At 52.9% G+C, this 25221-nt stretch overlaps 2 protein-coding genes across 7 annotated transcripts in view; one reads left to right on the forward strand and one right to left on the reverse strand.

The window, feature by feature from the left end:
- The first annotated feature begins 287 nt into the window (after nucleotides 1-287).
- Nucleotides 288-10280, forward strand: Sdcbp2 (syndecan binding protein 2). The gene is made up of 8 exons (XM_032904416.1): nucleotides 288-412; nucleotides 1581-1662; nucleotides 2400-2500; nucleotides 6232-6390; nucleotides 6962-7137; nucleotides 7218-7389; nucleotides 9411-9502; nucleotides 9775-10280. The coding sequence occupies exons 1-8, from the start codon at nucleotides 359-361 to the stop codon at nucleotides 9827-9829; spliced, it is 891 nt and encodes a 296-aa protein (XP_032760307.1). The 5' UTR covers nucleotides 288-358; the 3' UTR covers nucleotides 9830-10280.
- Nucleotides 10281-10759: 479 nt separating this feature from the next.
- Snph (syntaphilin) overlaps nucleotides 10760-25221 on the reverse strand; it is a 41389-nt gene continuing 26927 nt past the window's right edge. For 2 of the 6 annotated variants that reach the window (XM_032904412.1, XM_032904414.1), the window contains 4 exons: nucleotides 21404-21500; nucleotides 20656-20862; nucleotides 17495-17644; nucleotides 10760-14783 (listed from right to left, as the gene is read on the reverse strand). In XM_032904412.1, the coding sequence (XP_032760303.1) occupies nucleotides 13592-14783; nucleotides 17495-17644; nucleotides 20656-20862; nucleotides 21404-21453 (1599 nt within the window). In that variant the 5' untranslated portion in view covers nucleotides 21454-21500 and the 3' untranslated portion in view covers nucleotides 10760-13591. Of the gene's footprint in view, nucleotides 14784-17494; nucleotides 17645-20655; nucleotides 20863-21403; nucleotides 22842-25221 lie in introns of all 6 variants that reach the window. The other 4 variants (XM_032904410.1, XM_032904415.1, XM_032904411.1 and 1 more) reach the window with 4 other exon arrangements.

The raw sequence follows: 25221 nt of genomic DNA on the forward strand, positions 1-25221 counted from the left end.
CTGCCAATCTGGATGGGGACACCTTACTAGTTCATCTGACTTTTTACACATGGCAGGAAAAGTGAGGCCCTTGACCCTGTCTTTTCTTCTAGGTACATCCTGGATGGTCCATTAGATTTGGTTTCTAAGGTCCAGGATTAGTCAAATATGGAACCTTATGGGTGGCGATTATGAGCTGGAGAAACAAACTGGTTGGTGTAAATTCTCATCGTTAAGATGGGATAGTAACTCCTGGTGATGGTCTCAGTGTGTTGTGGGACCCAGGTGGCAGCAGTCCTGCCTTTTTTTCAGGAGGACGGGAGCAGCATTCTAACGATTGATCACCTTCTGCATTCTGCAGTGTGCTTCAGGAGGCAGTATGTCTGTCCTGTACCCGTCTCTGGAGGATCTGAAGGTGGGCCAGGTCATCCAGGTAAGGAACCAGGCTCCATTTGACGGTAGCCTTGGGGATCAACACTAATAACTAAGGCTTATCTTGGAGGAGTCTGGGTACTGGGAGCCCTTGGGAATTCCAGGGAAGCCCAGGGCCCAGTGCTGATGGGTAAAGTCCAGGAGTCAAGGCCCAGGGAGTGGGAGCAGACATGGGAAGGCAAAGCAGCCACGGTGAGGTGGATTCTGGCACTTCTCTCATCCTCTGAAGGAACAGCTCAGGCGCCAGCTTCCTCAGGAAAGCCAGGCCTGGGTTCAGAACACCCAGTTCTAGCAGCCTCTTCCTCCTCCACCCCACCCCCTCTATGTTCCCAGAAGCCTTTGGAAATTTCAGCCTTTCTCCCTGGTTGGGAGTTGACTTTCATGCTTTGGCTGCTAGGGATAGAAAATAGTTGGTCACAGGCACCAGAGGACGATCTGCCAGAAAGATGCACGTCCAAAGAGACCGCACTAAGGAGAGATTCATTTATTTTTATAAGATGCATGTTTTCTCTGCATGCATGTATATGCATGTCCAGTGCTCCAGAGGCCAGAAGAGGGCTTAAGATCCTCTGAAACGCCAGCTGTAGATGGTTGTCAGTTGCGATGTGGGTGCTGGGAACTGAACTTAGGTCCACTGCAAGAGCAGCAAGTGCTCTTGACCACTGAGCCATCTCCCTGGCCCCCGAGAGGCCACATTACAAAAAATATAGTTTTGGTTTTTAATTAACACTTTGTGGCTATACATAATCATGGGGGTACATGTGACATTTCAACCTGTGTGCACACTGTACTGGTCAGATCAGGGCGGCTGACACATCCGTCATTTCAGATTTATATCAGTTCTTAGGGCTTGGAACACTCAAACTCCTCTCAACTAGCTGTTTTGAAACGTTAGTGATGGCTGACTGTAAACTACAGTTACCCTACATGCTATAGAACATCCGTTTAGCTCTGAGAGCACGCTCCAAGTGAAGGGGCATGTGCAGTCTTTTGGTGTATATATGTAGAGGCTACATTTACAGTCTAGAGCCTTGAGGGTTCCAGGACACCACCACCACAAGTCTAGAATCATACTCAATGCTCAGAGTCCCTGCCTCAGACAGTCCCAGGCTCCAAGAGTTCCTGGGATCCAAGCCACAGGCGAGCAAGACTTCATGTTCTTTTTTCAGGCCCAAGCCAGAGCCTCACCCATGATGCCCACTGTGATGCCCACTCTGCCAGCTTCGATGGCTTCTGCACCCCCACTTTCAGGTGAGTGAACCTGACCCCAGTGTTCATACAATGACAGCCTCAACACCATCACTCACCTCTGCACTGCTGGACCTGTCACTCAGGCGTAGAAGGGCACTTTTGAGCTCCTGTTCCCAGGGCTGGGCAGGCCCACTTCTGGGTGTGTGAGCTATGCTGACTCTGAGGCTATGGCCCAGTATTCTGACCACTTCTCAATGCCTGTTTCTCACCTGTCTCTTTAGTGGGGGCTCACATACAATTAACCTTCAGCCTTTGAGGAAACCCTGGAGAAACTGACCTGCTGAGGCAGAAATGGTCTGATCTGGTGCTGGCATGGATGGTCAGGCCATTTTGGGGAGACCAGATGTTTGAGATAGCCCATAAAGAAACTCAAAGCAATCGTGAGTCAGTCCTGTGAGAGAAGCTTAAATTAGGGCCCATGGTTCCTCTTGTCAGAGCCCTAGTGGTCTTTGCACCTGCTGTCGCTTTGTGTTAATTTTCCCATGGGTGTCAAAGCAGCTGAGGTGAGCACCTCAGCAGCATAGGGGGGTCGCAGTGTCTGAGGCTGCTCCTAGACAAAGGTGCTTCAAGCCTTCAGCAGAGCTGGCTCATGCCATTGGCAAGCATCCCTGGGACGCATGACATAATCAGGCGATCAGGGTAATCTTTCCTAGCTTCACAGAAAAAGAGTGGCCCTGGGCCAGCCAAGGTGGCTCTGCATAAGCCCAAGTGACACCTTGTCTCTTCCTTCCCATCAGAGCTGTATCCAAACCTAGCAGAACTGGAAAGTTATATGGGACTGTCCCTCTCTAGCCAAGAAGTTCAGAAGAATCTGTCTCCAATTCCAGATGGTGACAATGTAGGTGTTTGTCTTCTGCCTTATGTGGCCACTAAATCTCCTACCTTCTGGTCTTGCCATTTTAAAAGGTGTGTGTGTGTGTGTGTGTGTGTGTGTGTGTGTGTGTGTGTGTCAACCCAGACATTCTTTCTACCATTAATTAGGACCCAGATTAGTACTCGTTCTAAATTATGATTACTACTTTTTTTTTTTTAAAGACAGTGTCTCACTATGTAGCCTTGGCTAACCTGGAACTGGCTATGGAGACCCAACGGCTTCAAACTCATAGAAATCTGCCTGCTTCTGCCTTCCAAGTGCTGAAATTGAACACCTCCACCTTGGTGGCCTTTGAAAAAGATTTGTTTTATTTTTATGTATATGATTGCCTGTATGTATGTGTACTTCATGTGTGATTGGTACCCAAGGAAGCCAGACGAGGATGTCAGATCGCTTGATCTAGAGTTACAGAAGGTTGTGAGCCACCATGTGGGTGCTGGGTCCTTCGCAAGAGCAACAGATGTTCTTCACTGCTAAGCAGCCTCTCTCCAGCCCTACACTTGGCAATTTTTATCACTGTAATTACTTTCCATGTTTAAAGTGTTTTTGTTTTTAAGTAGAGGGTCCTAGGAGGTTGCAAAGACAAACTGTCTATTTCATCAAGTGTAGCTTTCACATCCGCAGTACAGTAGCAAGACCAACAACTTACACTAGTAGAGTGTGTGTCTATAGCTCTGTCAGCTTACTCTGTCAAATGAAGGCAGTCCCTCACCCATCTAAAGACAGGACCGTCCCTCCTCAGAAAGCGCTCCTCCTATCCCTTCGTGGTCACATCTACATCCTCCCTAGCCCCTGGCAACTTCTCTCTCTTTAAAGATTTTATTTATTATATATAAGTACACTGTAGCTGTCCTCAGACACACCAGAAGAGGGCATCAGATCTCATTACAGATGGTTGTGAGCCACCATGTAGTTGCTGGGAATTGAACTCAGGACCTCTGGAAGAGCAGTCAGTGCTCTCAACCGCTGAGTCATCTCTCCAGCCCAATTTCTCTTTTTTCATTCCTTACTCTTCCTATTCCCCCTTCCCCCCCTTTGGCAGTACTCGGAAACTCACGGATGTTGGGCAACTGTTCTACCACTGTGCCACACTCCTAGCCTTGTTCTCCCAACTTTGTTTTTCTGTCTGTATAATTTTATCATTTCTGAATGTTATCTAAGCATACATCAGAAACGATGACTCTTAGGGGATGTCGTATGCATGTGTTATGTCATGTATCTGTGGTATATGTGCATGTGGGTGTAGGCTAGGATGTTGTATCATGTTGTTGTATGTATGTGTTATGTTGTGCGTTATGTTGTGGGTCTGTGGTGGGTCTGTGTTATATGTGCATGTGGGTATAGACTAGGATGTTGTATACGTGTTGTTGTATACATGTGTTATGTTGTAGGTCTGTGTTATATGTGCATGTGGGTGTAGACTAGGGTCGATGTCTTGTTCTGTCTCTTCTCATCTTTATTTTTTGAGACAGGGTCTCTCGTTGGGCCTGAAGCTCATTGATTCATCCAGGCTGAGTACTGAATGGCAGGGATCCGCCTGTCTGTCTCCCCAGTTCCCCAGCTTTTTATGTGGGTTCTCAGACTCTGAATTCAGGTCCCCATGCACACATAATTGGCACTCCTTTTTTTTTTCTTACTCCTTTTTACAGTTTCTTAGTCTTATATACGAAGGCATTTATGACATAGCAGGCTGCAATACAGTCATCACACAATGTGACAACTGAGTGTTCACAGGCAGCTGCTCTCAGGCTATCTTCTGGAGGGGCTGTCTGTGCATTCCCCTCCCCTGCCAGTGGTGCCAAATATACCCAGTGCCTTGACATCCTCCCCAGCACTTGGCATCATCACGAGTTATGACAGGTCTTCACCTGCATTCTCCTAATGGTTAGTGATATGGAATATCTGATTATGTCCCCACTGCATGAGACAAGGTCTGGCCAGGCTGTTCTTGAACTTCTGACCCTCCTGCTTCCAGCTCTCAAGTGCTGGGGTTCCAGGTGTGAACCACACCTGGTTTGTGTGGTGTTGGGGATTAAACCTTGTACACTCTCCGGGCCAAGCCAAATCACCAGCCCCATTTCATGCATTTTAATTGGACTTTTAAAGGTTGGCTTTAGGGGTTATGTTTTATAATCTGGGGTCCTCATCAGATACATGGGTTGTAAATACCACACTGAGTCTTAGGTTTAGCTTTTATCTCCTTGACAGAGGAGGGGAAAACCTTTTAATTTTAATGAGGTCAAGGTTTTTTTTCCATACTTCTCTTGAGTTTGCTTTATAAAGAAAATTTCCCTAAGCCCCGAGTCCTCAAGATTTTCTCTTTTACATTGTGCTGAAATTACTACGGTTTTGTTTACATTTAACTTTATAATTGAATTTGAGTAGATTTTTGGGGTGCAGTTTATGTCGTGGTTCCTATTTTTGCCCCTGCCTGTCCGTTGCTGTAGTAGATCTTGTTGAGATAGTCCCCTACCCCCAACTGACCTCGACCTCTGCCACAGAGCACCCGTGCTCCCCTCAGTAAGGATCTCTCTGGATTTCCCAGATAGCTGTTGACTGAGGTATCTAGAATCCGAAGCCTTGGATACTGTGACAAGAGACATCCTGGTGTGTTTGTGTGGTTTCTCACATTTTGTCTTTTGTCTGAGTAAATGTCATTACTCACAACCCTTTGTCTTTCTACCTAAAGCTAGGGGACCTTACCTGTATCCAAAACAGCCCACAGAGTCTTCATAGAAACGTCCTTTGTGTCCGAGGCTTTGCTAGCTCTTCCTGTGTGCATAACCAGGAAACAATGTTTACTTAGGTCTTAAACGTTTCTGAATCCTAGATTTTTGTCACCTTCAGTATATAGTCTCTACATATGTCTCGTTAGATTCACACATATCTCATTTTTTTTTCTGCCTTTTTGGGGGAGGTTGGTCAGGGTGTAGATAAATAGTTGAGTCCGTGGCTCAGGCTGACTTCTGACTCCTGGGTTTGAGTGAACCTCTTGCCTCAGCCTCCTTGGTAGTTAAGACTACAGGTGTGAGGTCTCCATCCCAGCACAGTTGATTTTCGTAGCTGACAATGAATTCTAGACCTTGAGGAATGTTTGTGTTTCACTTATAGCTAGGAGTTTTAGATTTCTGCAGACATTCTAGTGGACGATCATGGCGTCAACAGGAGCGATTGTATCTTTCCATCCTGTGTGATCTTTTCTGTTTTCTTGCCTCATTGCACTGGCCAGATTGTCCAGTCCAGTGTCTGGTGAGACTGGGCAGCTTTTGGATATCCATAGGAGGGGACTTTTGTTCATTTTAAGTTTTGAATCAGATTATTTTGTCCAAGACAAAGTCAAAACTAGCCCTGTCATCCACCTTTGATGGTTCACTATTTACTGTGAAAATGGCTTTTTTTTTTTAAAAGTGAAATCTAAGTGCATCTTTTCTAGATATTAATTTCCCTTGGAAAATACAGTGACCCCTCCATGAACCCAGCTTCCTCTCTCCCTCCCCTCATGTTTAGGGGTGTGGATTTTGATGCTCTCTAGAAGTTTCATCGAGCTCCATTTTCTCTCAGCCTCTGCCAAGTGTGTAAGAGGGGAACTCAGGGAGTTTCAGTCCACTTTACTCATCCCTACCTAGAACTCAGTGACCCTCAAGGCATGGGCCCTAGTGCTTGGATGACCCTCACTCCCACTACTGTGCCTGCAGATGGTGGTCACTAGCCCTGGACCTGGCCAGGTGACAGCGCCAGTATCTGGGAACGACCTAGGTGTCCTGCGTGCAGAGATCAAGCCTGGTGTGCGAGAGATCCACCTGTGCAAGGATGAGCGGGGCAAGACTGGACTGCGTCTGCAGGCTGTTGACAAGGTAAGCAGTGTCTGGAGCGGAGTCCCTGCAGGAGACTGTGCTCCTCTGGTGCTAGATAGCCCTGTCACAGCCCCAGGAATACAAGTTCCCCTTTGGGACAGCCACCCAGCAGCCTGAGATGGCATTAGTATGTAGGGGTCTCCCCTTCCAGGACTCAGAGAGCCTCTGTTCACAGCAAAGAAGATTCTGAAAAGGCGTCTTAATATCTGAGGCCTCGAGGCTGTGCCTTGTTGCTGCAGGGATCAGCCCCATACAATACTCCTGCCACTCAAGAGTCCCCTACCCCCACCCCCTTTTCCTGTGCCCTAATTCCTGTGGGTCTGGCTTCCTGATGACTGTAGAGAAAAGCAGCCAGACATCTTTAGGGAGGGCAGTACAGGAGAATTGATCATGGCGCTGAAATTGTGATTCAGCTTACTCTGTGTGGTCTGCTGTGTTTCCTCTTCCAGGAAAATAGGGGTAACCTGTGTATCCCTTACGGATCTTGGGTTCCACTACACTATAAGCTCACAGGATATGGGGAAAGAAGATCATAGAGGAGGGTTGCTGACTCTGGGGTCCTGCCTTCCAGGGGCTCTTTGTGCAGCTGGTCCAGGCCAACACCCCAGCATCCCTTGTGGGATTGCGCTTTGGGGACCAGATCCTGCAGATTGATGGGTGTGACTGTGCTGGGTGGAGCACACACAAAGCTCAGAAAGCATTGAAGAAGGCATCAGCGGAGAAGATCGTCATGGTTGTACGGGACAGGTCAGTGTCCAGTCCCCAGCATCCTCCCTGCCTGGCCCCAGCCACACCCGAGCACCCAGCTTACTGTCACTCTCTACCAGGCCGTTCCAGCGGACTGTCACCATGCACAAAGACAGCTCAGGTCAAGTTGGCTTCTTCATCAAAAAGGGGAAGATTGTCTCTGTGGTCAAGGGAAGCTCTGCAGCCCGCAATGGACTTCTAACCAACCACTACGTGTGTGAGGTGAACGGACAGAACGTCATTGGGCTGAAGGTAGGCGGTGGTGTACCTCTGTCAGGTGTGCATTTCTGTCAGGAAATGTCGGCACCGTTCAGATGATGAGGGTGGGACAGCTCCTATCTGCAGAATCTGTGAAACCTGCCGGAGCCTCAACTTCCCCATCCTAAGCTTGTTGGAGGCTTCAGTATGACTTCATGTGTGGAGCTCTGAGCAATGTTAATCAGAATGAGTAGATGCCTAGTAAGAATTTGTTCCCCAGGTTGCTGCTGGCCACAAAGACATTACCACTACCACCACCTCCTCCTCCTCCTCCTCCTCCTCCTCCTCCTCCTCCTCCTCCTCCTCCTCTTCCTCCTCCTCTTCCTCCTCCTCCTCCTCCTCCTCCTCCTCCTCCTCCTCCTCCTTCCTCCTCCTCTTCCTCCTCCTCCCTCCTCCTCTCCTCCCTCCTCCTCTCCTCTTCCTCCTCCTCCTCTCCCTCCTCCTCCTCCTCTCCCTCCTCCTCCTCCTCCTCCTCCTCTCCTCCCTCCTCCTCCTCCTCCTCCCCTCCTCCTCCTCCTCTTCCTCCTCCTCCTCCTCCTCCTCCTCTTCCTCCTCCTCCTCTTCCTCCCTCCTCCTCCTCTCCTCCTCCTCCTCCTCCTCCTCCTCCTCCTCCTCCTCCTCCTCCTCTCCCTCCTCCTCCTCCTCTCCCTCCTTCTCTTCCTCTTCCTTGTGGCACTTCTCTGTGGATGCTGATCACAGTAATGGGGTCTCCTCTAGAATACTGACTTAGAAATCCATTTCTGACCTCGGCTTACTCTTCGGGGAGGGCAGATGAATTATATCTTTACGAAGCAAGAAGGTGCGCATGGCTTTAGGCACATGTTATAGATCTGGAAAGATGGGTAACTTCTGGGAACGGGAAGAGGTGAGTTGTGTGGTCTGAGCCATGGACAGATGAAAGCGACCCAGTCCTGACCTCGTGCTGCTCTACAGCAGCTGTGCTTCTCCACCTCATGACCCCATAGTGGCCACAAGCCACTCCTATCGTGTGTCTGCTTCCTTGGGGGCAGTCTCCCCTCACCTTCTGTGGAGGCTTATTCTGGTGGCCTGTGCTGCTGTGCTCAGGAAACTCTTCTGCATCTGAGATTCCCCCCCGTGCCTCCTCTCTCATTTCTCTGCGATCAGCATACCAAGCAAAAGGCCACCACAGTCTGGGCTTGAAAATCCGAGTGTTGTAATGCCACTTGTGAGCAGTTTTGAAAAGCTACCAATTCAGTCACAATGCTATGAGTAGCCATGCTTGGTTGTGGGTCTTACAGCTGCACAGATGGCCCGAAGCATCAAGGGTAATTTACAGGTTACTCTGCCTACCTGTGGTACCATGAGACCCTTAGGCACCAGGCCTGTGCTCGTGAGCAGTGTCTGGTACCTACACTTTTTGAGATCAGTCATCTGATCTCAAAGTCTGTGACCATCAGTAGTCCTCTGAAGCATCTCTTCCTCAAATACAGAACCAGATTCCTTATAAATGCACAATGATGGTCACCAGGGCCTGAGCAGGGACCAGGGGCTTCATCACCACAGTGTAGTCATTCAACTGCTGGACATTATTTGCATGGAGGTCGTCTGTTATTCTCTTCATGATCTAAGCAGCTTCTCAGGCTTGCCTTACTAGTCAGTGAGGTGGGGAGAGGACTTCAGGCTGGTGAGCCCACAGGAGCCTGTGCATACAGGTGAATCCAGTGTCTCCCACTGGAGCCCAAGTGTGACTGGGCCCAGCAAAGTTGGGAGGGGCCTAAGAATCACGTTGGTGAGACAGTGCCATCAGGTCTATATGACTGGCTGGCCTCCGAGGAATGGGAGGCCAGTGTCATGCTTCTATGACCCTGGCAATTTTCAGATGAGAGGAATGGTACCCACCTGAGATGTCCAGGGTCCTCGGCAGCAGCTGCTGCAGGCAAGTGTGAGGTGTGCATGGTGTCCTCCAGCCATAGCCATACTAACCTACCAGTTGGGCTGCAGTGCTATCCCTGTATCCCTGGTACCCAGGATGACCAAGCACTTTCCTCCTCTAGGACAAAAAGATTATCGAGATTCTGACCACAGCTGGAAATGTTATCACACTGACCATCATCCCCACTGTGATTTACGAGCATATGATCAAAAAGTAAGGCTCTAATACCCCACCTCCGCACTCTCCCCGCCCCCCGCCCCGCTCCTGCCCCTGTCCCCATCCCATGCCCTGGCAGCCTTGGTGCTGACCCAGAGCACAGGTCTGGGCTACTCTATCTTTGACCCTTCATAAGCTCCGTGGTAGCTTCTCATGACGTGAGGTCCTTAGAAGTGGGGAGTCAATGCAGCTCTGGGGTGAACAGGCTAGAGTAAGGATAAAGGAAGAACAGCTATGGTTTCAGTCACTGTCACTATTGCCCTGTCTAGGTTGTCTCCATTGCTGCTTCACCACACCATGGACCACTCCATTCCAGACACCTGAAGTTCCAGGAGGGCAGTGTGGGCTTCCCACCATCCTGCAGGGAAGACAGCAGTCCTCAGACGACAGGCTGCAGCTGGCTTGCTGCCTGGGTCTGGGTATTGCAGGGGTGTGTCCCAGGTGGATGTATATTGGATGGGTCTAAGATGGCCGGTTCTAGGCCTCCTGGGATCCTGACTCCTAGCTATGCTGAGGTACAGGCGGATTTAGGCATCTGGCTCTTTGCCCTAGGTGCTGGGCACTTAGGCAGAACAGCAGAATGTCACTGGGTGCTGCTGTGTCCCTTTGCCTCATGTAGGAAGTCAGCCCCTTGATCTGACAGACGGGTGCCTTGTGTGTTGTCTTCATTGATCTTTGTCACGGGTTATGTATAGACCAATGGTAACCCTTTCCTGTCTGTAGGCTGGTTGTAACCCTTTACTGTCTTTTAAATAAAGAGTGGATTTAAAACACGGGCCCTGTCATGAAAGCTCCTGAAGATTCCAGGATCTCTGGTCCCATGACATGCCAGGGCAGCTCTTGTTTCCGGACAGCGGCCAGGCCAAGGTCGTACCTGTGTGCCTGAGAGCAGTGGTCTATGTGCCCCGGCAGGCTTGTCATAGGGATGTTGGCACTGAGGGGCATTGGGACCCCTGCTGAGTGGTCATGGCTGTTTTGTGTAGCTACAGAATGGGCCAGAAAAGCCACTTTGAGACTATTTTAAAGAGCTGGAGTATTCTCCTCGTGCCAAGCAGGCTGGGGACCTGGGATCAGAGAGTGCAGATTCTAGAACCTATGCCTGATCACAGATGGGCGGTTCTACACGGCAGGGTCTGGTGGGGCTGGGCCAGCCAATAGCTGATTCTGTCTGTGTTGGGTGCTGTGGTGAGTTTCTCACCCACCCCAGCACACTTCAGAGAAATGACACGGTACAAAGACACCAGGCTGAGGGGCTGTGTGTGTGTTCATGCTTTAATTCAGAGCTGTCTGCTACAGGCACAACTCTGTCTGAACAAAGAGACAAAGGAGACTGAGAGTTATGACCCCTTCCCACAGCCCCCCTCCTGTGTCCCCTGGAATCTGTCAAGATAGCCTAATGTGAGTGCACGGTGGCCAGTTCACATGTCGCCTAGATCGGAAGGGGGCTATGAGTTCCTAGGGTGGAGACCCCTCAGTGGCCTTTGGCCCTAGAGCCTGGGATATGTTGTCCTGTGCCTGTACAGGTGAAGAGGAGTCTCAGTGAAAAGCTATGTATGCTACCTGCCTGGACACATTGACCGTGAACTCTGCTCAGCGTTGCCTCTTTCCAGAAGTCCTCACGGAGCCCTGTCAGAGGGCTCCAGAACAAAGGAGCCACTACTTCAAGCTGCTGGGCTCCAAGGCCTCAGGAGCTATAGAAGGCAGTTCCTGGGGACACTTCCTCGAGACCTTGTCTGCTCTGACTGGAGGCAGGGGAAAGGAGCACCCTTAACATTTTTGCTCCAGGAGCCAAGGGCAAGAGGGAAAATTGCAGCCAACTGGGAAGGGGGGAGCTTTGGGGATGAGTATCTAAGGGGAGCCTGGCCCAGTTCCACCTTGCTCTCAGCCCCCTTCTCCATATCTGGAAACAGCAGGCTGCTCAAGTGTCTACCTCCAAGCCTACCTCTTGGGACTGCATGGGCACTGCAACCCCTTTGTAAGGATATGGGACTCCGGGCTTATATAAACTTAAGAAGAGGGCCATTACCCCAGCCTGCAGGGTTCCAGGGTCATCCCATGGCTGGGTAATGAGCTGCTCACTCCACTTGCTCTGGCAAGGAGCAGAGCCCTTCTGAGAGGCAGAACTCACGAAAGAGGATCTCTACTGTAGGTGAGTTCACAGGCGATCACATAGGCAGGGCGAGGGTCACGGCAGGAGCAGGGTGGTGGCCAGTTCCACTTGATGCCTCTACAAACCTGGACCCTTCTCAATGGCTTCTCCAGCAGCAGGAACAGAGTAGACCACAGTTGTAGCCCTGCCCAAGTCCACCAAACACGAGACACGACAAGAAGGCCCAGACAGCAAGACATGGAACAGAGGGGCTGCAAAGTTGGACTAAATGCCAAATGGTGAAAAATATATGGATTTTATGTTGTCAAATATAGTTCATACATTTATTTTTCTCAGTAGAGCTTCAACTGTTGCTAGGGAGACATATGGAGCTCCATGAGTACACGGCGCAGGAGACTGGGTCCGTGGCCAGTCCTGGCTTGGCTTTGGATCAGTTTTATCCCCTGTCTCTCCATGGTACCACCCCAGTGTCCTATGGGGCAGCCCCAGCGAGGCCTCAGGCATTTGGGTTTGGTTCAGCTGGGGTAGGAACGTTCCACCAAGGATGGCTGGTCTGCAGCCCCAACCAAGGTGGGGGTGGGGGCTTGGAGGCACAAAGCGCACGGCAGAGGGCTCTTGCCCTGATGGCTAGGCTGGCTGCTGCCCACTCCCAGTGCATGCAGGTGCCCCTTTGGAGGGCACAGAGTGGTGGGGCAGAACTCATGAGTCAAGTAGTGGCCACTGGAGCAACAGTGAGGACAAGCGACCTTAGCAGAGAACCAGAGAGGCTCCCATGCCAGAGAGGGTGAGATGCAGGGCTCTACCAGCTCCCTGGAGGTGGGCCAGTCAGGTAGGTATGACCTCTCTGGGAAGAAGAGGGAAGTGAGGATCACAGCATTTTCTCAGGCTGACTAGGCCTGGACCAGGAGCAGCACAGACAGGCTCACACTACCTGGCCACTCCCCTGCTTGGGAAGCACACTTGGGGGACCCTGCTTTGGCATGGAGAGGCAGATGTTGTGGCTTCAGAAACTCATCTGGAGGTGCCCCCTGATGGCCATCTTCCATCATCCTCCTCTGGAGTCAGCTGGGTGAAAGAAGTCCTCATCCCAGAAAGCAAGCAGCCTGGGGTTTCTGGGATGGGCAGGGAGCTGAGTGCAAACATAGGTAGGGCTTGGGGCCAAAGGGGCCTGCGGTAAGTGACCTCTGACTTTCTCAACTCACTGAGGTACCTCTCGGCTACAGATGAGGTGGACTCATCTCAGAAGGTGAAGGGCCTTAGCCTTGCCTTCTCTGTGCTGGGGCTTGGGTAAGGGCTCCCTCCCAATCCCACGATAAGCATGTTAGGAGTAGTGATGGGTACTGGACATCTCACAAAGATCTAACACACCCAGAAGCCAAGAGGACAGACAGACAGACACAGAACCTACCCTCCTGCCTGAGCTGGTCATTCCAGCTGGACCTTACTTCTGCATCCTAGGCAAGGGAGGAGAGCTGGAGCCTTGGTGGGACCAGGGAAGCCAGACCCTGTGTGGAGTGGTTCTCTGTATTTTGAGTCCTGGCTGCCTCCATTTGAGGAGGTAATACTGGTCCAGGAGCCCAAGGAGAGGGGCAAGGGGTGGCCTGGAAGAGAAGGCATGGAGTGGGCCAGGTGCTGACAAGAATGGTTCAAAAGAGGGGAGGATCCTCAGATCAATAAGCCAGAGACTTTCTGAGCAGGGCCTGCCTTGTCTAGAGTCTGGGTGGGCTGAGGGGACAGAGGGAGGGGCGCTCTTACCAGTTTCTCCCTCTTCAATTAGCCATCTTAACCCCTTTCTCTTGACGTTTTTGCGATGCCTTTCTGAATCCCTGACACTACTGACATCTTGAGTGGGGGGCGCTATTCTGGGCCTGAAAGGAAGTTAAGAGGAAGCCAATGGGGGTGGGGGTGGGATGGAGGGCAGCAAGTGGCATCCTACAATCAATGGTCAGGCTGCCCAAAGTGGAGGGCTGGCAGCCTCAGAGCTGGGAGCCACCGGATGAGCCGGCGCTCGGCTGGCTCAGTGAACAGCTGATCCTGCGGATGGAGTGCAAGGCAACTGTGCAGCAGCCCCGCAGCAGGGAGCTGATGTTGTAAATGGGCTGGCCCTGACGCCTCTGGGAGCGGCAGAGCCAGGCCACCGTTGGCACAGCTGGCACCACCACAGCCAGCAGATCCACGATGTAGTGGCGGCTCCAGTAACTCTTGGGTTCCTTTTCGGTGGTGGTGGTGGCGGTGGCGGCGGCGGCGGCGGCTGCCTCCTCCTCCTCTTCCACTGGACACACCACACTCACTGGCAGTCCTGGGTTAGAGTTGACTGCAGGCCGATGTATAGCTGGCCCGCGGGTGATGGGCTCTGGGGCCTCCGGCTCGTCACCTACTGTTACCACCACTGCTGAGTCGGGGTCTCTGGGCCCTGAAGGGTGGAGATCCAGCTCTGAGTGCCTGTCCTTGAGGACCGAGCTGCACCCCTGAGCCTGGCCCACTTTCTCCAGGATGGTGTTCAGGTCAGGCTGGTACTGCACGAAGTCTGTCTGGATGGCCCGCTCCTGCATGCAGCTGGCCTGCACGGCAGCCTCCATGCCACACAGCAGCTTCTCGTACGTGTTGCTGGCAGGGAAGCGGGGGCCCAGGTTGAAGGAGCTGTGCAGCGAGGCTTCCTCAAAGCCACAGTCCACTCCCGATGACAGCAGGCTACTGGCCTCCAGGGCGTCCGTCCGACTCAGGGTGTCATCGGCAGCCACAAAGCCGCTATCAGCTCCGTCCTCAGCAAGGGTGTTGGAGGGATCCCCTGCCTGGCGGTCCCCACAGACGGCTGGGTCACTCAGCTTGGTGTAGGTGGAGCTGCGGGTGAGGGAGCGCGCAGGGGACCCGCCTGCCGACTCCCCAGTTCCTTCCTCCTTGGCTACTCCATTCTGGGCCACCTCCATGCTATGCAGCAGCGTCTCCAGCTTCTTGTTCTGGATGTTGATGTCCACAAAGTACTTCTGCAGCCCCTTGTCCTTGTCGATCAGGTTGTTCTTGACAGTGTCGATGACCTGCTTGAGCTGCCTGATCTCCTTGCGGGCCTCTTTCAGAGCCAGCTGGGCCTCGACGCGGTGGCACTCCTCCTCGATCCAGTCCTCCTGCATGCGGGACAGCTGCGACTTAAGGTCATCGATCTCTGTGTCCCTGTAAGCAAAGACAACATGACTGCTCACAGCCTGTCCTCCTGACCTGTCACTGTTACTGTGGAGGGGCAAGGAGATGTCACCAGGCACAGATGGCCCCTGATGGGATGGCTCAAAGCTAGAGACAAAAGTAGGAGGATTTGACCCCATAGGGAGGAGTAAGGGTGGGTGGAACCAGGGGCCGAAACAGGAGAGGTTCCTTCAAGGGGGAGAAAAAAATGGCAGTAGGAGTCACATCCCATCTCACCCACGGAGCCAAGCTCTCCAGAGGAGACGACACGGTTCCTTAATTGAGGAGATTATTGCTATAAAAACGTAATAAACTCTTAATGCAAAATGGCAAACATTAGGGAGGGATACAGTTTCCTACTGAAAGCAGCTTGGGTTTTAAGCGGAGAGACATTTGTCCTCCTGACCCCCAGGGAAAAGATGGTGACATGTGACAAATGACAGCTTTTGCTGCTGGTCGGGGAGCTGATCATTTCAGCCTCTTTCGGAAAGACCAGTAGTGGTGAATGAGTCACAGGAGAGGGAGGAGAACTGGGTGGCTCTCCTGTACGCATGCTACTACGTTCTCTCTATTTCCTGTCAAGGGGAGAAGCTGAGGAATGGATTTGGGAAGTGCACAGTCACCAAGAGAGGGGCTGCGCCAGCAAGCAGAGCACGGCAAGACTTTCACCCAGATATGCTAAGGCCCTTCAAGTCTCCCAATTACAGACGGACCCAGGGGCTGGAGAGATGGCTCAGTGGTTAAGAGCACAGACTGCTCTTCCAGAGGTCCTGAGTTCAATTCCCAGCAACCATAAGGTGGCTCACAACCATCTAAAATGGGATTCGATGCCCTCTTCTGGTGTGTCAGTAACACCACACTCATATACATTAAGTAAACAGACGGACCCAGAGATGCTAAAGAGGGAGTGGTTAGTGAACCATGCCACAGGTGACAAGAGGGCAAATCAGGGTGAGACTCAGTGGGCACTGGCTTCAAGCGGTGGGCAAGGATTTATGAGTCTAGCAGAGTAACTGTACCACATAAGGCACCATAGATTTTCCACTCCGGAACAGGCTCTAGGCGTGGAGCACCTTCCTCTACGCGAGGCTGGCCATCCAACAAGGGATAGGAGCAGCGGACGGCTAGGGGGCAGTGAACTGGAACTACCTGAGCAGGCAGATCAACAGGCATGGGGTCCTTGCTCTCTCTCCTCTTCTCCCCTTCTCACTCATGCCTGCCCTGGGAGGTGAATCTGAGGAGGAGCTGGGTATGCTCAGCTTGGCTGCACCTTGTGCCTCTCTCCTTGGAGCCAGCTAGACCTTGGGGTCAATGACTTCCCACTCCTAAACTGGCCTGGTACTACAGGTCCAACATCTGAACCACATCTTAAAGGAAGGGGTTGGCAAGTACAAGATGGTCGACGTGCCACTACTGGCTGGCCCAGAGAGGAAGCTGGGAGATGGGCTGCTAGTTCCTCATGGACGTCAGTGCAAAAGGCCAATCGACTATGAGTGTCATTAGGAAGAGGGCAGGAACTTGAAGAAGGAACCTTAGTTCAAAGGTGGCAGAGCCCACAACTTGAAACCCACTGAACTCTGAAAACCACAACAAACCAGACTGGACTGGCTGCTTGGCAGAGGCTGGTCACGCATGCTGTACTCTTAATACGTCCAGAGATCGATGAAGACGGGAAGATGAATGGGTGCCAGGAGCTGGTGATCAGAAAGGAGCAGCGGGAGCTGATGGGTGACTGGAGAGGATGGGGAATGGTTGCTAAGGGGAACGGGGTGATACGAAGAGGTCACCAGATTGTGTCAACTGTGCTAACACTACACACCACCCAGTGGTTACTTTCGATGGGCCAATTCTGTGGCACAGAGAATACTTTGGGTGAGGTGTGGTATAAAAAGCCTCAGGAGAAGCAGACACAGTGGGAGGCCTGGCCCGAGCTCTACTCCCTTGTGATGCTTGGTCCAGCTCAGAACGGACACAGTTCAGGGAACACTGGAGAAAGAGATAAGAGGCAGGGCAGCCCACCCTAACAGGACTCTTTGTTGCTTATGCCAGGGCCTCCTATGCATTCCATGCTGTCTTCCAACTTAAACTGCTTCCTTAGTCTACTGAGTTCCAGCACAGCACGCATGGGCCATGGTGCTCAACCACTGAAGCGTCGCTCTAAAGATGAAACCACCAGGAGGGGCAGCGCTAAGTGCCTACAGGAACCTGAGAATGAGCACAACTGGACCCGAGGCCCTAGGAGACCTCCAGGATGAGCAGGGCCTCTCCCTTAGCATCTCCTGATCATCTAGAGGAAGGAAGCGGGCATGAAGGACGGCTTCTGGGCCTAGGTGGATGGGCCGAGACACCTTTGTCTCATGCTGAAACCCATGTCTCTGTATAGAGGGAAGGGGGGCGCTAAAACGCTGTTTCTCACCCCCGGGGATAAAAAGTCAGATACACTCTGGTTCAGCAACTTGGGAAGATAGGATCCAGGGGAGAAGTTGCCACTTAAAGGAGCTGCAGGGCTATGGTAAGGGGTGTGACAGTCTAGCCCTTTTAGGGACCCCTTCCCACTGATCCAAATGAGTTTTTGCTGAGAGGAGGGTTCAGATAGACGGAGTAAGGCCATTCTTTCTTCCCAGGCGATACCCCAGGGCCCTGGCTCTGCTCAGGCTGGAGCTGGTGGGTGTCCCCAGGGCTTTCCCTTGCCTGCCACTCACCGATCCTGGAGCCGGTCCTGCGTGTCCTTGAGCCGGGCCTTCAGGTGCCGGATACAAACCTCCTTCTGCTGCAGCGGAGTCAGGTACTGCTCTGGCGTGGGAGGCTTGATACCATGGTTGTCACTGCAGAGTGTGTACTTCATGGAGCGCCTGCAAGGGTGCGTCCATCAGAGGGGGGTGGGGGAGGAAGACGGCAGGCTGGGTGTAGGGCAGGGTCAGGGAGCAGGGGCCTCCAGCCTAACTCCATTCAGCTCAGCCTGTGCCACCAGCCCTCCTGTGTGGGCCGTGAGGGTGCAAAAGACAGCCTCCTGCCAGGAGAGTTTAGTGAAGCTCCTCTGAGTGTAGGATAGGGACTCAAAGGTTCCTCTGCTTAGGGAAAAGGGACCTCTCCTGAGGCTTGTGTGTGCTAAGTGCTTTATGACACCATGTGTGGGCTCTCCCTGCAGCAGGAGGCTCAGGGAAGCCTTTGTCCTGTGAACACACATTCACTTCAGAGAGGCTGGCTCAAACATGCAGTCTCATGCGTCCTGAGCCCGGGCTGCAGAACGAACGGGGGGCAAGGGCAGGTTCCAAGAAGGCCTGGAGGATGAGGACTCACAGAGGAGGTAACTCTTCCTAGGAGGAGACACTCTTCTCCCTGCAGCTGATGGCCTATCTAGCATAGGGACAGGAATGGGGAGGGCAGACAGGCGTGAAGTCGGACACCCTGATGCACTCTCTTTACCCTCCTTTGGGAGCATACAAGTTTGCATTACAGAGACACGCTGGGAGGTCTGGCCGATCCTTCCTCTTAAGAAATTCGGGGTGTCTCAGGTGTTGTACACCTGCATGTCCTCCTATGTGTATATACACCAACTTCACATTGCCCTTACAGGCAATTGCCTGGTCCAGGATACCCACCATGTTATACACCTATGCTCTGGGGCACGTGAGAGACACATGTGGACAACTAGCAGCAGGGTCTTGAATGACAGCTGACTGGGTGCCTTCTGCAACTGATACAGTGTGTCATACCACACCATTCTGGAGGAGCCTCTACTCAGAGGGCCGCTGGAGCCAGGATGGAGGGCTGGCCAAGGCTTTACTAGGAAGGAGAGCTCCCTGATTCCATAACGGACTGTGGTCCAGACGGTTCCACCCACAGCTTCCTGGCTGCAGGATCTGCCCTAGTTGGTTCTTGGTTTCAAACCCCAGGAGTGTTCCCTTACACTGGAGACTGAGTCTGCAGCCGTAACACCCCGATGCTCCAGGGGCTGGGAGCACTTAGGCCCAGCATAGACACTCCATAGGGCCAGAAAAGATAGGTCCCACGGAGACCCACTGTGGAAGTGGTCACGTTAAAGGCAGGTTTACAGTTTCACGGAAGAAGCTGTGTCGTATTTACTGTAGACTGCAAAGTGTTATAGGGAAGGAGGCAAAAGAGAGGGAAACCAGGTCATACGGCCTCTCTTCCACTTGGCATGGGGCAAAGGGACCATAGTTTGGCACATGCCACATCTGTAGCACATCTGCAGAGGCCTAGGCTCTCCTATCTTGGGCTAAGACCTCTTCAGAAGAGAAGAAGCCGTATAGCATCCTCCATTTAGACTGTAGCTGTCGTCCTGCTCTGCAAGGGATTTGACAGCTGGACACAGACCTGTGACGAGTAAAGAGAGTCCTCAGCCTGGCATGAGGCAGGAGATGAAGACGACATCAAACTGGTAAGGATGAGGGTTACAGTCAAGTGGGGGCTTTGAATGTTCTCAGTTGCTTTCATGGACGTTTTTCCAAGATAACATTTAATACATGTTTATAGTTTCTAGAGTCTCTCTCCCTCTCCCTCTCCCCACTTTCTCTGTGGTGTGTTCATCCAAAATTAGAAGCATGTGACCGTACGTATCAGAGACAGCCTGACTGCAGTGAGGCCCTTAGGTGATGTGTCCTGTCCCCTCAAGGCTGCAGCCCTCCATTTTGGGCAACAGGACTTCTCCACGGGTGCTCGACCTGGGGTTTGAGACTGTGCCAGGGGCTTCAGATGGGAGATGCGTTATAAAACCGTTCGTAATAGACAAGTCTGGAAGCTTCCAATTTCAGGCTTTTCCAGATGCAGATCGGAAGCCCGAGGCTGGGCACATGTCTTACACAGGACTATTTCCCTAGCATCCACACCTTGGTGGAAACACCTGAGGTCTGTGGCTTTAGTGGCTGTGGCCATCACTGAACACAGATGGCGTCTCTCTACTGAGAAGGAGCAGTCTGACTGTGGGACTGCAGTCAGAACACACCTGTCCTCTTGTGTTCATAACCCTCAGGCCTCACTGTGGTCCAGGATACACGGGCAGTCTGCAAACCCATTCACTGATATTTCTGGATTATTAGGTCCATTTTATGGCAAAGAAAAGTTAAGCCTTGGAGACAGGAAGCCAAATCCAAAGCCTGCAGGTCCCCCAAACCTTTCACTTCCTACTTGTATTCCAGCACCCAGCAAATAGGCCACCCCATCAGCACCTGGTTCTAACGTCCTGGTCTTCAAGGACCCACAACATTCCTTTACCTGCCCTGCAGGTGACTCTGTATTTCATGTGTGTGTCCACTATATCCAGACCATAACTTAGCACATGCCACATCTGTAGCACATCTGCATTTGCAGAGCCTGAGGCAATGCCCATATACATCTTGTCTTCTCCTCTTTGGCATGGCACCACTGTGGGGGAAAACACTGATCCTCTCTGAATTAACGGGACTGGTTGCTGGTAAGTCAAATGGCCTAGTTCTAACGAATGAAGTCAGACAAAATTTCACAGGCAAGTAAGTGTCCCTTCTCCAAGCAATGAACGAAAAGGGGGCTATCTGCTTTGCTGACCTGAAGGCTGGTGGTACAGGAGCCATCTGGGATCATTAGGACAAAAGACGTTCACATGGAGGGTGGAGCAGGAGGAAGAAAGACCCATGATGTTTCGGGAGTCGCCTGTCTCTGACTTCCGCCTCGACCTCTCACTGGGTTTGCTCGTGTCTATCTTACAGACAGGAGCCAAAGCTCAGGTGGACGAAGTTAAGCTGGTCTAGGCCAGTGTCAGTAAGAATGCTACAAGTGGGATGGTCAGAGCACGGTGCTGTTTCCCCATCTCCTGGGTACCATGTTCCCAGGCAGCCCAGCCAGGCTGGAAGGAGAAGCTGGTTACCTCGGTGTGGGGCTGCTGTCACTGCCCTTGCAGGAGCCAGAGTTGCTGCTGCTGCTGAGGGAAGCGGTGCCGTAGGCGTCCCGCACACTCACAGGTGGAGACGTGCGCCTGGAGGCGGGGAGAAGAGGCAGCTGCTCATTCTGGCTGGCAGGCAGCTGTGGGCACTGGGCGAACACTGCCAGGCCGCTGCGGCCCAAAGTGCCCCCGCTTCAGGGTCATCACAGGGATGAAAGGCAGCAGGGAGGGGAACACACACACACACACAGACAAGGGTGACAGAACAGACAGTGGAAATCAAGATGGAAACCAGAAGGTGGCTGACCCTCCTAGGTCCCCAGGGTCAAGAACGGAGGCTAGACAAGGCTGTGGGCAAATGGTGGGCCCCAGGTTCTCTCAGCTCGGGGAAGGGTATCCATGCATGAACTGAAACAGAGGGCAGACAGGAGGCGACTGGAGGAGGGGGGCCCACAGGGTGGGAGCCCAAGGAGAAACGACTGCCTATGGGGATTGGTAATGGCAGAACTGACGCTGATGGGAACCTTCAGATAACTGTTATATCCACCGTGTCATCTGGGTCTTTAAATAGTTCCTGGAGGTGGCATGGATCGGCCCAGCCTATTTTAAGGATGGGGAAACTGAGGTCGCGATTGGCTTAAAGGCACACTACAAGTCTGCTGCACATACTCCAAGACAAAGCCCAAGGCCTTCTGAGTCTGAAGCCCAGGCTGTGGACAAGGGAGATACTCACCTGCGAGATCCGGCAGAGGCCCGTCTACTTCCCTGCAGGGACATGGCCATGAGGCTGCGGGTCCTGGTCAGCGGTGGGATGGGCGGTGTTCCCGGGGCTGAGGAAAGAGGGCGGGTTGTGGGGGGCGTAGGGAGGGCAGGGCCGGGCCATGTCATCCTCTCACTGGGGCCACTGCCTGGCATGACTTCTCCTCTTGCCCTTCAGGCACGACACCCCAGAATCAAGCGAGGACCTACAGGCTACTGCAGGCAGCCGCCTCTGCCAGTGAATTCAGTGGGGCTTGGCACAGGCTGCTAACCCCAGTTTAAAGTCTCAGTCCTCAGGGCCTCAGGGGTAGCTAGAAGTCATCAGTCCAACCCCAGATCTTCCAAGTCACAGTGAAGGTACCCAGAGGGGAAGACCCTGTCAGTCAGACAAGGGCCTCCTGTCCACCAGTGCAGCAAAAGGATCTTCTACTCTACCAGCAAAGCCTGCTTCTCCCCAAGTTCCTGCCCCTCAGATCCTGCCTCCCACATCCAGTCCTCCCTCTCTGGCAGGGGCTGCAGGTCGAACGGCTCCTGGTGCAGGAGTCGGAGCCCCCGATTAGGCCGGGCTGGGCTCTCGGACCGTCACCTTCCCAGTTGGCACGTGGTTCGGGGCTTCCTGGCTACAAAGGAGACAAGACAGACGGACATACCAGCACACGTGTAGAAAGATAAATGGGTACAGACAAAATAGGTCATTCCAAGATGTGTCACACACATGTCCCTGTACATGCTCAGGCCCACGAGGCAGGACAAGCAGCCGGGCCCTCTGATTGCCATGCTGCATGCAAGCAAGCCAGCTTCTGTCATGGAAACATGCATGCACATAGTTCAGCACATCCCAAGAACTTGAGCACAGGTCTCATGTACAGGAGGCCAAGGTCAAGAGAGTAAGAAGCCCTCCCTAGGTGCTGAGTATTCCAGGGTGGGTGGGTCTAGCAAAACATTCACATGCCCAGGAGATTTGAGAAGAGATGGGTGGACTCAGGTCTTTTGACTCCACTGCTGGGGTCCTTAGGATGTTCTACTGAGGAGAGACAAGTAGTGACAAGGGACAGCTCTGCAGGGATGTCTTTTAGGGATAAGGGGGAGGGAGAGACCCCATGCAGAGGGTTAGCTGTCTGGGATCAGGGCTACACCAGCGTCAGCTTAGAGCTCTCTCAGGTCAAGAGAGTGAAACCTAGGCTTTCTGCAGCCGGAGGCTAGTTTTGAGCCAGACCGAGAGGTGGCAGCCCCTGATTGCACACTCGGGAGAGGGACTGTAGACAATCGCCTGGGGAAGCTTAGCTGAGAATGCCATGCCCTGGACCTCTGCCCGTGCTGGCGGGGAAGCAGCTGCCAAGCCAAGCCCCAGTGTGCACCAGCCCGTGCTACATGTGTTACGTACATCACGCCATTGATTTCTCCCAACAGCCCTATGAGGAAGTGCCGAGATTAGTCCCCTCTCAGAGATAAGGAATCAGGGCCACTACGAGCAAAAGGACTTGCCCAAGTCACACCCCAGCTGCGTGGCAGGACCAGTATTTGAACCAGACCAGCATCAGATACTGAGATCTCAAACCCCAGAGTTCCTGACCCAGGGACTACCTCCTTCCCACGTCAGGGGCCCCCCAGGAGCCTGCTTCTCCTGGACAGTAGTGGGACCATCTCCTGAGTGGACAAAGACACTACTCAGATGGCCAGTTTCCTGGCTGTGATACAGAACACGGTCTGTTCCCCTAGAGGGCCCGGACACAGCCAGCATTGTCTGCCCAGAGGTGTCAGGTGCTGGGCTGCAGGAGCCACTGACACCATGCCCGTCACCTGAGCTGCCCACCTAGCTTGGTACCATCCCATCCTCCAGGCTCAGTCACCCAAGCAGAGCCTCTGGGAACAGCAGCGGGACCAGACCCACAGTGGAGGGCATGGGCAAGCACAAAGTGGGGAATCAGTGGACTGTATGCCTGTGTAGAGAGGCACACAGGGGTCCCTGTCTCCGGGGCACAGAAGGACATGGTAGGAGCAGCTGGATAGGATAGGTGGGGGGATGGTATTTGCTAATGAGTGGACAAAGCTGGGAGGACTGCCTGCCACAGAGTGAGTCCTCTGTGGTCAGGTGACCCGCGAGCAGCTTTCTTTCCTTTGAGCCCTTGCTAGTCTCTTTACTGGCTCTGTTCCCACCAACACCCTTCTCCCTGCCTTAGCCTGTCTGTTGGAGGAGGAAGCACCTTTCAGCAGGCCTCACCTCCCAGTATGGCTTCGCTACCATGCCCGGATGAGTGTGGCTGAAGAGTGAGCAGAGTCCAGGCTTTGGGAGGCAGGTGAGAGGGACTAGATGAAAACCGCATGTGGCCCTCGTACAATGTGAGCTTTGTCCCTGCTGCCTCTGCTACAACCTTGCTTGGCAACCGGCTTCTCCCTCCTCTTGAGTTCTGTTTTCCTTCCTCCCTGGCTGGGGGTGGGAATGGGGTGGCATTTGTACCTGGACACAGCTATCAGTCTCCTGGGAGATCAGAACCAGCCATTAATTCAGGGCAGAGTGGAAGTGGTATTTCCCCTGCTGGGATGCGACCTCACAGGCAGGGTCCCTCTTGGGAAGGCAGAAGCCACCCAGGCCCACAGGGTACCTCCTCTTCAGGATCCTGCCCAGAGGCCCCGGTGTGTGTCCTGCGTCCTCTCAACTCCTCCCTCTCATCATAGCCCCAGAGAGGAGGCATGTTGCCATGGCATTCACTGTCATGTGGCCTGTTCGGCCTGGATTCCCACAGGCCTGTCCCCAGGCAGCTGGAGGCAGCCACTTGGAATAGAAGGTGAAAGGAAACCCTAAGCCACGGGAGCGCGGCCAACAATCTCTCATCCCTCCAACCCCAAGGGCACCCACCCCTCTTCACACCAGTGTCCCCGTTTCCCCATTGTGCACACTCCATAGCAACTACTCAGTCATCTGCCTCTTGGATTGGTCATCCCCATGCCCAGTGCTGCCGAAGGGCTTAGAATGAGAAGCAGGAACTGGAAGGGTGCAGAAATAGAGCTGAGCAGGTCTGGGGTTGAAGTCTGGCTCCTGTACTCTCCTAATGCATGCCTCAGCCAAGCCTGCCTACTTCTGCCTCTCCCACCGTGAGCTGCACCTCCTCGCTGGGTGCTGTGAAAGTAACACGAAACATCGCCTGCATAAGGCATGGCTGCCACACAAGAGCCATCGAACAAACAGGAGCACACAGTGGGTCTGCAAGTAGATAATTGAAGTGTGATATGACCTTCAAACATCTCGGGAAGGTCAAAGAAAGCTTCTTCTAACCACGAACGTGTGTTGGGGCTGGAAGGATGGGCAGGAGTCCACCGGTGGGAAGACAGAGCAGCATGGCCAAAAGCAGTAAGTAATTCAACAACATGGCTGCTCTGAGGTGAGGATCAGTGGGAGTGGGGCCACATAGCCTGGTAAGCCAGGGTCTTGTCCAGTGGACCACAGGGAGGCACAGAACTCTCCCACAAAGGAGATGTGACTGTGAGAAAGCCCTGGATAGTGTTGGCAGGGAACAGGCAGGACCAGAGGAAAGGAGACCACGTGGGAGGCTGTGAAAACCTTCCAGGGGTGAATTTAGGAGGGCATGGGTCTGGGCAGCATCAGGAGTAACAGAGAAAGGACCTGGAGCACGTTTGAAATCCACCAGAAGCTCATGGTCATGTGAAAACAAAATGGGAAACACAATCTTAGTGATCAAGTCCTTTCCACCTACAACAGTCTCCTCTTCATTTTTCTTCCCCCTTCTCCTCTCTGAGTGTGTGTGTACATTAGTATGTACGTGTGTACATGTA

The sequence above is a fragment of the Rattus rattus genome, chromosome 5 (assembly GCF_011064425.1).
Source record: "Rattus rattus isolate New Zealand chromosome 5, Rrattus_CSIRO_v1, whole genome shotgun sequence".
Lineage (NCBI taxonomy): Eukaryota > Metazoa > Chordata > Mammalia > Rodentia > Muridae > Rattus > Rattus rattus.

Bases quoted from the DNA above. Each gene is read 5' to 3' on its own strand.
- Sdcbp2 (XM_032904416.1), top strand. From the start codon at position 359: ATGTCTGTCCTGTACCCGTCTCTGGAGGATCTGAAGGTGGGCCAGGTC. The intron at 413-1,580 runs GTAAGGAACCAG...TTCTTTTTTCAG, and splicing joins AGGTGGGCCAGGTCATCCAG to GCCCAAGCCAGAGCCTCACC. The intron at 6,391-6,961 runs GTAAGCAGTGTC...CCTGCCTTCCAG, and splicing joins GTCTGCAGGCTGTTGACAAG to GGGCTCTTTGTGCAGCTGGT.